Raw genomic sequence first — 16078 nt, 5'->3', positions numbered from 1 at the left:
TTTGGCAGCCTGTTTCAACTTTAGTTTTGGTCTAGTCTTTGGGTCAAGCTATCATTTTAGTTTTTATTAGTTTAAGTCATGTTCATTCGTTTCAGTCGACTAAAAGTCTGAGCATTTTAGTCTTATTTTAGTCAGAATTGTCCAGGACCATTTTAGTCTCGTTTTCATCAAAGATTTAATTTAGCCAAACACATTTTACAATTCAAACAAGGTTTTCTTATCACTATATTATTGTTATCTTATGGACTCAAGAATAAATTCATTCCAGATACAGAAAACGCTCTAATTTGAGTTTACAACATTTATTTTTTCCTGTGATTTTGTGGCCGCATTTCTCCCCATTTTTTTCTTTTTCGACGACACATTGGGTTTTCTTTTCCACGTCTATGTAGGAAAGTCCATCTTTGGATACCAAAGATGGTCTCTTCTTCTTCTTCTCCCAGCCCCAGAGAAGATCCCCGCGTGGCCGGCCATCGGTCCCTTTCTCTACTTAACTTTGTTTTTAATTGACGTGAACCTAGAGCTCTGCGTTAACGGCATCAGCCTCTAACTCTGCAGCTGCATCTTCTGGATCTGATTCCCCGCGGGCCGCGACTGGGATTGAGGACGAGACGTCACCCAGCAGAACTAAACCAGAGGAAACTACTGAAAACATGGACATTAAGGATCTTTGTTACAACATTTTGTCTTGTTTTTCTGGTTTCAATGAAAATGAAGACACATTTTAGCAGATTTTTTATTTTGTAATCTACATTTTAGTCTCATTTTTATCCTTCTACGATATTGCATTATATATTTAATTATCGTTATCGTCACATGACCAGCATGTTCATTGCGTCTCGTCTCGTTTTCCTCATGTGATAAAGGTTCGTTGATGACGATATTTAGTCATAATTTTTGTTGACAAAAGCAACTTTAGCTTAGAGTGCATGAAATGTTGTTTAATCTACCAGTGACTCAATGCGACGGTAAATGAAAGCACTGGTTTGTGCACAGAGGGGTGTCCGTGTGTGTGCGTGCTCACAGTTGGCGTGGAGGAAGGCCGGGTAGAGTTCCCGGGGCAGCAGCGGGTCGGGAATGTCCCTCAGGAACTCTTTGAGCAGCGCGGCCACATCGTGCACGCTGTGCTCCTCGTCCAGCTGGACGTCCACCCCCATGTCAAAGTCTTCCCGTAGCTGAAGGGCACAAAAGTGTCACCAAAAAACAAAAAAAGGCACAAGGGAAAAGAAATTCACTAATAGAAACCAAGGGCATGTGTGAGGTCATGTAGAGGTCGCCTTCCCCCCCGATGGATGCGACCTCTGAAAAACAGGATATCGCGCCTCATCGGCTTGGAGATTATTTTTATTTTCCAGAGTTCAGCATCAGGAAACTGTGTACTGGGGATCAGGAGGCGGTTGCCGCTGAGCTCCGGCTCTGTCGGGAACGAGTCCCTGGCAGTTTCAGGGAAAGTGTGTGAAAGAATCTCTCTTAATGCTCCCAAAGGGGAAACCGGTCCAAACCACATAAATATCTTTGTAATAGAAGATATTTAAGGTGCCGCCATCACTCAACATTTTTCTTCAACTATTTACTTCAGTGTACGTCCATGTGGACGCATGATTGATGAAGTTTGAATGTAATAATGTCTACTTAGCTTATCATTCTGGCAAATCAAGATAAACTCAATTGCCTCTTCTATTTTCAGCTACCATTAAGCTGCACTTAAATTGTACTCTAATTGTAACTTTAATTCCATTTGAAATCAATTAGGGGGAAAATAAAAAGAAAAGCTTTTTTTGTTTTTTTGTATTTTTAAATGGTTATTTTTGTAAATCTTATTTCTAACACTTAAGATGGTTGAAGTCTGGATGCAGGCAAACAAAAGTCAGAAATAAAATCCTTCATGTTTTAAATTTCTGTACGAACACAAAAACTCCTGGAACTACATTTTTCAAACATCTTTATCAAAAGTTTTCATTAACCCATGGTGAGGCGCTGGTGGACCTGAGGGCTGCAGAGAATGTTGATATTTAAAAAAAAAGGCTAAAGACCCACTTTTTTAAAAACTTTTAATTAATAGCATTTTATCTCCTTTTAAATTACTATTTCAGTTTTATCTAAACTTTTTTTATTGGTGGGGTTTGAGTGAGGGGTGTGGGGGTTTGGACCCTGCTTTAACTTTTTAACCATTTTTAAACATGTAAAGCACTTTTTGCTACATATATGTATGAAAAGTGATTTATAAATACAGTTTGATTGATTGATTGATTGATTATGATGATTCTAGTTTTTTTTTAAAGTGATCAAACACAGAAAGTCTTCAAACACATGTTTTTATTTGTATTCCTAGTCTTACAGAATTATACTTTGACTTGTTCTAGTTCAAATGAAGAACTCGTCCTCACCTGTCTCACTCTCTTCTTTGAGCTCCCGACTCGGAAAATGCCCACAGTCTGAAGACCTGAGGACGAGATGTAACTTTCATTTGTTACAAAGTAAACATCAAATCAAATCTGGAAACAGAAGCTCTGCAGACTCGTCAATAAAACGTCCTCAGTGTTTAATATTTAGCAGCATCACAGGGATCGGGACACTTGAGGACTCCCAGTGTGACAGCAAGCCTCACCGTGGGTCTCGATGTGACTGCAGCACCTCTCCAGCACCCGGGGCACCTGCCGGTAGATGGGGTTGAGGCTGAGCTTGGTCTGGGTCCTCCCCTCCGACGGAGATTTGATCAGCTCCAGCTCAGCCGGGTGTGACAGCTGCAGCGCCTCCAGCAGGCGAGACTGGCTCTCTACGAGGTCGGAGATGCAGTCCACCGACATCCCTCCCTGTGGGAGAGAAGATCAGTGATCAGCGTCTGTGCATTCTCTGTCCTGAGAAATGAAACTATACTTCAGCCACTGGTTGACCAGCGTGTTGTAGCTTCAGATTCTGCATCCAGTTTTCATTTCTCTGTAAGGTTCTGACTTCAGCTAAAAGCTGAATTTCATCAGACAACCTGGTATCAAAGTTCAGAATTTTCCGTCTTCTGTGAATACAAGGTTTACAAACTGAGGTAAACATAATTTCTCATCATATTTGTGTCAAAAATATGATGTTGTGCCAGGTGATGTACATTCTTCATCTTCTGGGGATGAAAGGAAAAACAGACACGGCAATTTGATGATGTTGGAAAAATAAAGGTGATGCTAAAAATCCCACAAAGTAGAAAGAAAACATGATGATGTGGATGAGAGGGCAAGAAAAAAAGAGGAAAATAAAAGGGATGTTGGCAGCAGAAATTGGAAAGAGGATTCTAAGATATATGGCAGAAGAGGAGGCCATCAGAACGGCCGGCTTGCATCGCTCATCTTCACATTTCCATCCAATAAATATAACAGGAGGTGAAAAATAAATACAGTACATTTAAAAGATTTGTTTCCAATGGCAACAAAGTCCAAATTAAATACCAGCCAGAGAACATTTGCTCCGTCTGAAATGTGTTTGGTCCAGTGATTTATAACACATTTGTGGTTTGTGGAGTAAAGTGCAAGTGCGAGGGTTTTTCTGTGTTTGAATACCTCAGCTGCTGATGCAGATCACAGCAGAGCCCCGCTAAGCGTCCATGCAGGTGTGTGGGGAACAATCTGTTCCCAGCAGATGACTGCGGGTAGTTATCTCATACACCGATACCCAAAACTGTTCAGAAATGTGTCTGAAACTCTGAAAATCTGACAGCGATGTATTTCAGCACCGGAGAGCATCGGATAACTTTACCAAGCAGGGTGCATTGTTTCTATATCATCCTACCGCTGTGCATTCTGGGACAGTTCGGAGAATATGCATTTAACACGCCGTCTGTTTTTAGTTTGAGTCGTTGTAAATGAAGCCTGAACTTCTATCCACCTGTACTAGAAGCTTTGTGAAGATGGACTTGGAGCTTTGAGCTGATTAGTTATCGCAGTGCTAAATTTTTCTTTAATAACAGATCCAAAGTAAAAACAGACCAGAGGGAATGTTATAAATTTCACAGACATGCAGCCATTAACCAGAATGTTGGAGAAGGAAGACCATAAATTTGAAGCAGCATGACTAGTGAACAATGTTTCCTACAAGCAATCCAATATTCCTTGAGCTGAAATTGAAATTTATTTTTCATCCTGAAAAACTCCTTCGTGCTGCTCCACGATCCATTATGGACCTAAATTGTCAAGCTGGATGGACCTGAAGTTGTCCCGATTATGTTTATTTATAGAGATAATGTGTGAATTAAAGTAACGTTTAAATGATGAAATGATCGGTTATCAAAGCACATTGAACACCAATATGACACAAAAGTAAAATAAAAAATAAAAAATCACCGCACACACCAGAAACTTTGAATGTGATTAAAAAAGGCAGTGTTCTGGAATCTCCTCCGTAAAGCAACTTATCAGCCTTCATAAATACTTTCAACTGCACTCTGAAATTACAGTGAAAAAGACCGCATATCAGTTTATGAGCCAGTGGAACCTGATTATAGTTACTTTTCCTCAACAACCCCCCGCGCCAGTAAAAGTATAAAGGTTAAGAGACCAGGCCGGCATAATGGATGACTTATCTTCAAACTATCTCGCACATGTAGATCATTAAAAGTCATTATTTAGTACAGTGTACAGTAGACATTTTCTCTTGCATCATTCCTTCTCGTTATTAAAAGCTTCTGCATTTCTGAACACGTGCAACATACTTAATCTACGATCTATTTCAGTGATTTGAATTCTGGAATTTCAGTTGATTAATGAGCTGCTACCAGAACCCGTTATGGTTTTTTTTTAAATTTGTTTATTCTTTTTAAATAAATCAAACAAGTGACCTATAGGAGCGAGTTCAGGTTGACATCTTGAGTAGTCCTTTAAGCTCACTGTCATCCCTCTGCTGTTGATAATTAATCCATCTTGCTCATCGATCTATTTCAAGAGGGAGAGGTACCCGTCTCTCACCCATCAGCCATCCTCCTCCTCCTCCTCCTCCTCCTCCTCCTCCTCCTCCTCCTCCTCCTCCTCCTCCTCCTCCTCCTCCTCCTCCTCCTCCTCCTCCTCCTCCTCCACTTGCACCTACAGAGGCCAATTCTCTGGCTTGGTAGTTAAGATATGTCCATCGATAAATCTTGCAATATCTCTATGTACGGCAAGGTTGATTAGATCAGAGCCCAGACGTCATAACTCAAGTGTTTTATTATTATGAAAGCAGTTGACGTCTTTTTGTAAGAGTTGGCTGACTGAAATGAAAATAATCATAAGTCAGACGAGTTCCACATCAGATGTCAGCATGTGCAGCGTTTACCTCTCCGGAGCTGCACTTCATTGCTGGTTTCGGTACCATAGCTGTCTTCTGCAGCTTTAATGATACTCTTTACAAGCTTAACAAAATCACTGTTTGCAGGGTGTGAGGGCCACACACGTGCACAGAAAAGCAAACACACACACACACACACACACACACACACAGCATTTCTGCTTCCGCCGCACGACTGTGCAAACAAACAGGAAAATTAGATTTCTAAATGTTTATAGCTAGAGATGCAGTCAGAGATTAGAGAGCGCCACTTGCTTTCACTTCACCGACTTTACACTTCAGACCTGAACCCAAACAAATAGGCACCAAACGAGTGTGCGAAGGCTTTTTGAAAACCAGGAATTCGAAGCGCGAACATGAGTAGAAGTTCATGCTAAAAGGTCACGGTTAGAGTATTTTCCAGTTAGAACGTTTAGTTTTCATTTCCCCAGAGAGCAACATCCAGTAACTGAAGTAAAAGTGAGGCAAGTAAAGGAAGAAGTCCATCAAATAGACCCAAAAAATGTTAATTTACAAGAGGTCAAGGAGGATGCATGGACTGAAGAAAGCCTAGATTTTAATTCATGAGAGTGCAGCTGCCGACAAACATGTACTAAGTGGGTGATTCACATCAAATCTAATTTATTTCCCTCAGAGGTAGAGGGGTTCAGACCCGTCAGTGGAGGAGGGAGAAATATTTGCTGTTACAGGACAGCCTGTTCGTTAAGTTGAGTTGTGTTTAGAAAGCTGCAACAACCTGGGGTTTACTGTAGGAGTTACTATCGGTAACCAAGCATTACATTGTTCAAAACAGCAGTTTCTAAGCTTTTCTATTTCCTGGGTACTTTTTCATTTGTAACCCCCCACCATGTTTAAAGGAATGCCATTATTTAAATAGTATTGGGATGAGTTGTACAGTTATTTATCTAAAGTGATTATCCGTGATTGAGAGATTGAGGTCCCTGAGAACACCTGCACCCTACATAAGTTCCTGGTCTTAAAACACTTCCAGTATCTTGATTCTTGGCAGGGTTAAAGTGCAGCAAGTGTATTTTGAATCTATTTTTAAATTCTATTTCCAGTCATGCATCGTCCCAAGTTTGCTTCTGTAGTGTAATATAATAATATACGATCAAAATGTCAACCAGCTTTGCATTGATACAGAGTACAATCAATACAATAATAATATGCTCCTATTGCAATTTAGTAAACTGTGTCAACTAATGTAAAAACTTGTACATGATGTGCCTTTCAAGTTAGTTGATTAGCTTATGTATGATGTTTTAATGTGTATGTGGGGTGGGGTATATATATATATATATGTATATATATATCTATATATATATATATACATATATATATATATATATATATATGTAGCACTTTGCTACTACTGTAGGAAAAGTGCTATGAATAAATAAAGTTTGATTTGATTTGTCCCAAATAGTAAGTCTTTTCCACGGTTCTGACCATGCAGTAAGCACTTTATTTATTGTTTACAAATATTTTTTTAACTTTACATTGTTGTTATGCTCTCACTATATTTTTACACTGCAATTAAATGAACTTTCAAAGTTTTTTTTAGAGCAATAAAATGATTGCTCATAAAAAAAGTTGAGTTGCTAAAAGGTATTACTGATTTTTGTTAAGTTAGTTGAGTTAAGATGCGCTTTGGTGCAGACGTCTTACCCTCCTCTGTGCTCGGCCGGTGTTGTCCAGAAAAGTGGGCGACATGGGCTTGTTCTGCGTGTCGGGGAGTGGCGCGGGCGCCACGGAGTTGGCGGATGGCGATGCCGGACCTCCCCCTGTGATGGCGGAGGAGCTGACCAGAGGCTTGTTCCCGTTGAAGAACTGCCACTTCTCGGCCCTGAAGCGCAGGACGCTGGCCTCCAGGTCCAGGCAGTCGCGCCGGCTCTCCTTCAGGGCATCCTGCCGCCGCTTGTAGGCGTGGTCATTGGAAATGACCTGGGAGAGGGGGATCCCGAACGCCTTAGCAGCAGATTCTGCAAAGAAAACAATGTAGTGTAATGAACACAGGGAGATGCAGCAGGTGGTCAAGGTCAACCTAAACAATAGAAACGCCTATCCATCCCTTTTCTGTGCCCAATTGACCCTGTTCCGGGTCATAAAGGGCTCCAGTCAATCTCAGCTGAGAAATGAGGGGTACTACAGGCCACTAATACATTACAAAACTGACACTGAAATATGTGAAATATGTGTCTTTGGTCAGTAGGAGGAGTTTCTGATACTGTACTCCAAATCCTGGTTCCTCAGATGGATCCACGGCCTCAGCTGGACAGTCGGGGATATTCACGCCCCGACTGCAGCGCGTGGCCTCAGCAGCCGAGGTTCATCATTCATCGACCTCATTTACCGTGGACCCAGACGGACAAACCGCAGCCGGCCGCTGAACCCGGACAGCGGCCAGCTGGCTCCAGCTAATTACCTGTCTGACTTTGATTTATTGTGTGTTCACCAAGTGTCTCAGGTTGTGCATTATTGCGCTACAGGGGCTGTGTGTTTTAAGCAAAGTGCTGTCCACATTAAACACCCATGGAGAGAATACCGAGGCTACACCTGCACCTCATGTGAATCCACGGTGGCACCAGAGCTCCAGTCTTCAACACAACAACACCTGAAGAGGGCTGCATCTCTGCAGGGACCTATTTGATGATGATGAACGCTGTCTAAATGATGTGTTAATGAATGTCAACTCTGTAAATGTATTTGTTCCTGCTGTTGAATAGTATAACGACACATCTGCCAAACCATCATCCTTCCTGAAAGCAGTTCTTTAAACTGATGTCACTGTTAGGACATTCCAATAAATAAATTTGCTTTCGTCAACGAAAATTATGACTAAATATCGTCGTCAACGAACATTTATCACCTGAGGAAAACGAGACAAGACACAACGAAAATAATGGTCATGTGACGATAACGATAATTAAATATATAATACAATATCGTAGACGAAAAAAAACGAGACTAAAATGTAGATTACAAGATAAAAACTCTGCTGCTGGGTGACGTCACGTCCTCAATCCCAGTCGCGGCCCGCGGGGAATCAGATCCAGAAGATGCAGCTGCAGAGTTAGAGAGGCTGATGCCGTTAACGCAGAGCTCTAGGTTCACGTCAATTAAAAACAAAGTTAAATAGAGACCATCTTTGGATACACTTTCACTACATAGAGGTGGAAAAGAAAACCAAATGTGTCGTCGAAAAAGAAAACGATGGGGAGAAATGCGGAAAAATAAATATGTTGTAAACTCAAATTAGAGTGTCTTCTGTATCTGGAATGAATGTGTTCTTGAGTCTAAAAGGTAACAATAATATAATTAAAGCTGCAAGCAGCGATGAACGGGCCCTCGCACCCTTGTGCACGTTCAGGCGTGCTGCAGTGGAAGCGCTTGTATGACTTGCATGTAGATTCTTCAGGCCTGGACATTTAGCGGATGACACCAGCCACGACTCTCTATATCAAACCATTCAAAAGTTATGGCAGAAAGTAGGAACTATCAGATATCGACCAATCAGATGAAGGAGCGGGGCTAATTTGCACCAATTTTGTTCAAGGACTCAAAACTGAGTCCGATGACACCACCCACGAGTCTTTATGTCAAAACATTCAAAAGTTAAGGCAGAAAGTAGGAACTATCAAATATGGACCAATCAGATGAAGGGTGGGTGCACTTTTTGGCGTCTATCGTTGCCACGGTAACGCTTTTGACAAAGAAAAGTAATGCGCGTCGTGGCAGGATCGAGATGCACATTTAGATGTATAACACACCTGGGTGCACGTTACGGTTCTGGCGAAGAAGCGGCCGAAGCAATGGCATAAATTGCGCCAAAATTACATGATTAATTCAAAATGGCCGACTTCCTGCTCAGTTTCGGCCATGCCGCCAAGAGACTTTTCTTTAAGTTGCGACATGATACAGGTGTGTACCGATTTTAGTGCATGTACGTCAAACCGTATGGTGGGGCTTGAGGCACAAAGTTTTCCGGGGGGCGCTGTTGAGCCATTAGGCCACGCCCATTAATGCAAACCATTAAATATCACATTTTTCGCCAAGCCTGGCTTGCGTGCAAAATTTGGTGACTTTTGGGGCACGTTTAGGGGGGCAAAAAGGCCCTCATTTCGTTGGAAGAAGGAGGAAAAAAAATCCATCCATCCATCCATCCATCCATCCATCCATCCATCCATCCATCCATCCATCCATCCATCCATCTTCCACCGCTTATCTGTTCCCGGGTCGCGGGGGCAGCAGTCTCAACAGAGATGCCCAGACTTCCTTCACCCCAGACACTTCCTCCAGCCCTTCCGGGGGGAGTCCGAGGCGTTCCCAGGCCAGCCGAGAGACATAGTCTCTCCAGCGTGTCCTGGGTCTTCCCCGGGGTCTCCTCCCGGAGGACATGCCTGGAACATCTCCCTAGGGAGGAGGGACATGCCTGGAACACCTCCCTAGGGAGGGACATGCCTGGAACACCTCCCTAGGGAGGAGGGACATGCCTGGAACACCTCCCTAGGGAGGGACATGCCTGGAACACCTCCCTAGGGAGGAGGGACATGCCTGGAACACCTCCCTAGGGAGGTGTCGAGGAGGATCTGGTACAGATGCCCAAGCCACCTCAGCTGACTCCTCTCAATGTGAAGGAACAGCAGCTCGACTGTAGGAAAAAAAATTCCTACAGATACAATAGGACCTTCGCACTGCCCTAAAAATAAGATAACCTTGTCTGAATTGTAAAAATGGGTTTGGCTAAATACAATCTTTGACTAAAACGAGACTAAAATGTCATCAGTTTTTGTCGACTAAAACTACACTAAAATGGTCCTGGACAATTGTGACTAAAATAAGACTAAAATGCTCAGACTTTTAGTCGACTGACACTTGACATGACTAAAAGGAGTATGAACGTGACTAAAACTAATAAAAACTAAAATGATAGCTTGACCCAAAGACTAGACCAAAACTAAAATTGAAACAGGCTGCCAAAAACAACAGTACCAATATATCACCATGTCATGGTGGTTGCCATGCAAGGAGAAAATAATATTTTTCCCTTTAAGTCCCATGAACCTGTAATTGGTTTATGTATAAGGAGTCATATGATGGCAGAGCACATGTACCTGGCTGGAGCCCCAGATATTCCTGGCTCACCTTAAACCTGCACATATTTCTTCCCCCAAACACTGTATTAAAACACCTCCCTTTATCTTCTGTCTGTCTCTTTCTGTTGAGAGCTTCTGGAAGGAGAGGATTGGGAGCCATCAGGGCCAAAGGAGTGGTGGGAGCTAGACGGTCAATGAACTGTTATCCTCGAGACGTACGCAGGTAAATCTGATCAAGCTCGAGAGTTGTTATGTCTCTGTGTGTGATGATGAAAGGAACTTGTTAACTTGTGAGCGCAGCAACCCTCCCGCAAGAGATTAGAAGTACAGTACAAGTTGACGAGTGGTATAAGAATAGACAGAATCTCTGTAAAGGAGGGATAATCCTGTTAGAGCAGCCGTAGCCACAAAGCAGACATCACACTCGGGCTGAGGCCGGCTTACAGCAGGAGCAGAATCAGAGAGGAAGACTCCAGGCTCAAGCGACGTCGCTGGAGTCTCCGTGCAACAGTTGAGAACAGCAAAGGCTACGAGTTACAAATCACTTACGAGCAGTACTCGAGTTGTAAAAAAAAATCAGGGGGGATGGTGGATTTTATCATATGGGGACAGATAATTTTTGCTGATTACAAATAATATAATATATTACAAATAATAGCACTGACCAAAACACCTGCAGAAATACTGCAGGAATGACATAGCAGCAGTTAAATGCAGCCTTCTGTAAGCTTTAAATATCCACTGGGCTTACATCAAATACATCAAAACACAACAATAAAAAACAGTTTTCTGAACTTATCAATATGACTCTGTCCTTCACAGGATAAGTAAAATAGATCACTGCAAAAACTCAAAATCTTAACAAGAATATTTGTCTTATTTCTAGTTAAAATGTCTCATTTTAGTAAAAATGTCGTTAAGCTTAAAACAAGACTCATCACTGGAAAAAACAACAATTTTCACCTGTTTCAAGTAGATTTGCCCTTAAAATAAGTAGAGAAATCTGCCAGTGGAACAAGATTTTTTTGCTTTTAATGAGAAGATAAATCTTGTCCCACTGGCAGATTTTTCTACTTATTTCAAGTGAAAATTTACTTGAAACAGCTGAAAATTGTCAAATAAGTTATTTTTCTGGTATTATTTTTCTGGTGATGACTCTAAATGTTGAAATAGCAGTAAAACCACATTCATTGATGAAATGACATAAGGGATGGAAAGGGGGGATGGCAGTTTTACAGGGGGGATGATTTGGACCGTTTTTATTTGAGGGGGGATGCCATCCCCCCTCATCCCCCCTCAACTCCAGTACTGCTTACAAGAGTTAATAATAGATAACAGCAAAAAAAAAATTCAAAATTCTAAATCAAAGAATTTGTCTCGAAGGTTAAATGATTTGCTCTGACAAACATCCAGACAGAAGATAACATCCTATGTTTTAAGGCACTTCTGGACATTAACAAGCAGACTGATATTCTATTTTTTGGCTTCAGATATTCAAATGTACAGTAGATATGCTTTTGCAACTTTCACGCATAGAAATGGCTGTTTGCATGTTCTCCACATACTTTTCCTTGGATGCTTCCTTTCACAACATAAAAATATAGGAATGTTGCATTCATTGGTATTTCTAAAAGAGATCATGGGTGTAAGTAGGAGCATGCATGTCTGACTGTCTCATGCATAGGCTGCATAAAAGGAACTGGACAAAACCCTCTGTGAGGGTTGTTTTGAAGCTTATTTTTTAGAGCTGTGCTTGACGTCACACTGGCAGGAGCTGAAGCTGCTGAAGCCCAATTTAAAAATGGGGAGCACGCCCTCCTATCCTGTTACCACAAGCTAGTTGCTAATAGCTCATGTTAACCTACGATACTAACTAACGTTACCCAGAACCAACATTACAAGTTCTGGGTTGAAGCCCACATGGACGTAAGGAAAGTTGTAGTTCCTTAACTGACCACTGGGGGATGATTATAATGACATTTTTTGGCATGAAAGAAGAATATATGGTGAAATAATAATGTTCAAACTGTCTAGAATGAGGAAAAGCATACTATTGCATCCTTTAATGAGACTTGTGGAGTTCGGCTCGCTCTACATGTGTCATTCATCAGAACGGCTGAGTGTTTCCTTAGAAAGGTCAGACTAATCAGAATCCATGCATGCTGAACATGCTCACCCTCAGAGGACCGTGAACATGCACATGATTGCCTGAATGAAAACACATGGGCGAGTTAAACACACACACGTGCAGCCACGGCTCCCGAGAGGAGGAAACCGTAGCCAGGACAAACTGGCAGGATGCCCTGCGAAGCCTTAAAGATGTGGGATTGACTCCACTTGAAATAACTCCCAGCGAACGGACGTCTCTGTTTGTTTACAAATACATGCCTTGTACATTAAACCGATTTTCATCTACACACAATGTCAAAACTGTATCAACATAAAGTACAGAGGATAAAAGCCGGAGCGTAATCTACAGTTTATACACAAATACTACTACAGATGCACTTTAATCTTAATTACCAAACTTAATTGAATTTGTTGCAACTTGACATTAGTGAGTCCAGTAATGTTTTTGCAGAAATTAACAAGCAATGCTAGAAGAGAGTCACGCTTGAACTCATGTACTGACGATGACTCAGACACCTTCCCTCCCCCACGTTGATCCGTTGCTGTGTAATTTAAGGATAAACACACGCACACAAACACACTCACCCCCACCACGTGTACGTCCACCAGGTGCCTGGCTCATGGATAAGCTCCTTGCCTTCTTGGCACACTATAAGGTAGTCTGTAGCCCAGGTTCAAGTGGACAGTCTGACATGTAGCTAATACTAGCATCAAGTTTGTCTTCTGGAGGAAACTAGAGCGCCTCTTTATTTAGGCTGAGGCTAAAAACGTTCCTTTTTTAAAGGGGACCTATTATGAAAAACAAGTTTTTTATTGCTTTAACATATATAAAGTGGTCTCCCCTCAGCCTGCCAACTCAGAGAAGGAGGAAAGCAACCAAATTCTGCAGTGTCTGTACAGCCGCCCGGATGAGCCGTCCAGTGTGATGTGGCTTCTACGAGCCGTTCAGATTCTGCTCCCGTCGTTACGTAACGAAAATGCAATTTACATAGGTTGGCCTCCGATGCGTGAAACTACGCCCACAACTAACTCCACCGGCCGGAGCTTCTGCCATTTTTTCGTAGCGGTGTATCGCGTCATTCAGGCAGCCAATCAGCACAGAGCCTCATTATCATAGCCCCGCCCACTCAGAATTCCACATAGATAATGAGGTTAGAGAATGGGAAGATAAAGACATGGCTCAGAGGCAGAATTTCTAATTTATTTAGCAAAAACAATCAAAAGCTTGTTTTTAAGACATTCATGGCCTGTTTAAAATAGGTATTAGATGCCATAATAGGTCCCCTTTAAATCTGTACTTGGCTCATACATACAGTATGCTCAGAGAGTGGGTACATCATAATAGCAGCTACATTAGGGGTGCGTCTTAATTGTACTTTGTTTTCTAGTGACTTGGTCATAAAAAGACAATTTACAGTAATCAATAAAACATCTGTTTCTTTTTAAAGAAAAATGATGTGCAGTACAAATGAAATGACCTCTGGAAGCTAGCTCAGGTAGATGGTCGCAATCAGCGTTTGTGTTTGCTTCCACCTCCCTGCACAAGGTGGTCTGGAGTGGGGGTCTGGGGTTTGGGCCACATCTCAGGCTTTTGTAGATATTAAAAAAAAAAAAAAAAAAAAAACTTTTTCCAACCTTCAAATAGTATTTGTTTAGGCTTCGGCATTACAGCCAAAGCCAAAGGACTGCTAACTACCGATAAATAACAGAAAGAGGAGGAAAAAAGAAGACAAATAAAACAGGAGAACATACAAAGTATTCACATTCATTACTCAGGTAGAAGTATAGATACTAGAGTTTAAAAAATACTCCTGTAAGTTTTTTACTCAAGTAAAAGTATAAAAGTACTGGTTTCAAAACTACTTAAAGTATAAAAGTAAAAGTAATGTAAGGGGGGGAAAAGCCATTAAGGACAAAAGCCATTGAACATGAATGTATCTTAGTATAATGCAAATATATTAAAGAACCATATATGTGTACTATTGAGCATTAACATGTGTTTCAGAGAGCAGGAGATATGATGACTAGTTGCCTATAAGTATTGTAATGGTGCAAAAAGTCAAACTTCGGAGGCATTTTATCATTTATCCTAACCTTTATTGGAATGTACATCCAAGTTTAGTTGCAGGAATCTGAGGGAACGGATGTAAGAACAAAACTGGACAAGAACATCTGAAACAACCACAACCAAATTCACTCTATCCGGATGGAGCAATTTAACTGGATAGTTTTTTTTTAAAGGCTGAAATTAAATAGAGTAACGAGGCTGTTTTTAAAATGTAAGGAATAAAAAGTACAGATAATTGCGTGAAAATGTAAAGAGTACAAGTAAAAAGTCGTCTGAAAAATAATTACTCCAGTGAAGTATAGATAACCAAAATTTCTACTTAGGTAAGGTAACGAAGTATTTGTACTTTGTTACTTGACACCTCTGTCTGCATGCAGTGGCCTTAATGGCCTTAATTACCGCAATGCACTCCAATCAAACCGCCTCAAAAAGAATACGGCGGTGCACCTGGCCTTTAATCTACACAGATGGCTACAGGTCACACAAGGTGATCGCGGTCTCAGGCGAGACTGTTCTCCCACGTTGTTCCTCTAAAGGTGGAACAAGTCACCAGTGGCCACAAGAGAGGCTTCAACCCTCTCTCCATTCAAGGTGTTGAAAACGTTCCTCTTCCAAGAACACCCTCTGTCCTGAACTGTGCTCTCTCCTAAACTTCCTAAACTGCACTTGAATGTCACCTTAGCTGCACTTATTTCAACATTATGACACTCGAGCAAATTCATGTCTTGTCCGCAGCACCAACCCCTGCCAGCAGTTTTTCAGCATCGTTTAGTCCCAGTAAAGCTATCCCAGACCTCCTTTTGAAAGGCCTTGTGATGTACTTGTGATGTAAAAGGCCTTGTGATGTGTGATGTAAGAATCTGTTATTTTGTATTCATCATAAAAGGAGACTTCACAAACACCTGAGACCTGTACCCTGCTAAGCAGGAGGAGTCTTGCTGGAGGCTTGTTCCACAGTTCTGACTCTTAACATCCTCAGTTGTGTGTCCCAGCACCAAAGCTTCTCATTAAAAAACTGTCTTTGAAGCATTGACTTTATATTTTCTTTCAGAGCATTATGATCGGCATCATAGCTGACCATTTGCACTTCTATCTTTTTTAAACTGACACCATAAATTGATACTGCTGTGGGTGTTTATGTTCCCCAAGGGATCGGCGCTAACTATCCACAGATGTAGTCCTGGTGGTTTCAAATAGGTTTCTCACAGTTTTTTTTTAAACATGGGCATGTTCTTTGGAGTCCTGTTTTTGAATGCTTTTCTTTTAAGTCCTCTTTTTTTTTCCTTTTTGTGGCTCTAGTGGCCTTTATTCAAGTTGTAAACAGGAAGGGGGTGGAAAGAGCAAATAGGGACGACATGCAGCGAGGGGTCGCGGGCTGGGACTCGATCCTGCAACCGCTGCCGGAGGACTGTAGCCTCAGAACATGGGCCACTTGCTTAAGTCCTCTTTTTTAAATCAATTTTTCAATCCTTTCATCTTTTTA

At 41.6% G+C, this 16078-nt stretch overlaps 1 protein-coding gene across 4 annotated transcripts in view; it reads right to left on the bottom strand.

Annotated features, from left to right (window-relative positions):
* The window catches only part of arhgap36 (Rho GTPase activating protein 36), a 102826-nt gene that overhangs the window by 17524 nt on the left and 69224 nt on the right, over positions 1–16078 (bottom strand). For all 4 annotated transcript variants that reach the window (XM_061710730.1, XM_061710731.1, XM_061710732.1 and 1 more), the window contains exons 4-7: positions 6970–7283; positions 2609–2813; positions 2388–2443; positions 1025–1175 (exon numbers count right to left, since the gene is read on the bottom strand). In XM_061710730.1, the coding sequence (XP_061566714.1) occupies positions 1025–1175; positions 2388–2443; positions 2609–2813; positions 6970–7283 (726 nt within the window). The remainder of the gene's footprint in view (positions 1–1024; positions 1176–2387; positions 2444–2608; positions 2814–6969; positions 7284–16078) is intronic.

Source organism: Cololabis saira, chromosome 20, assembly GCF_033807715.1.
Source record: "Cololabis saira isolate AMF1-May2022 chromosome 20, fColSai1.1, whole genome shotgun sequence".
NCBI lineage: Eukaryota > Metazoa > Chordata > Actinopteri > Beloniformes > Belonidae > Cololabis > Cololabis saira.
Note: the sequence above shows the minus strand (reverse complement) of the source record. Positions and strands in the feature narration are given on the sequence as shown.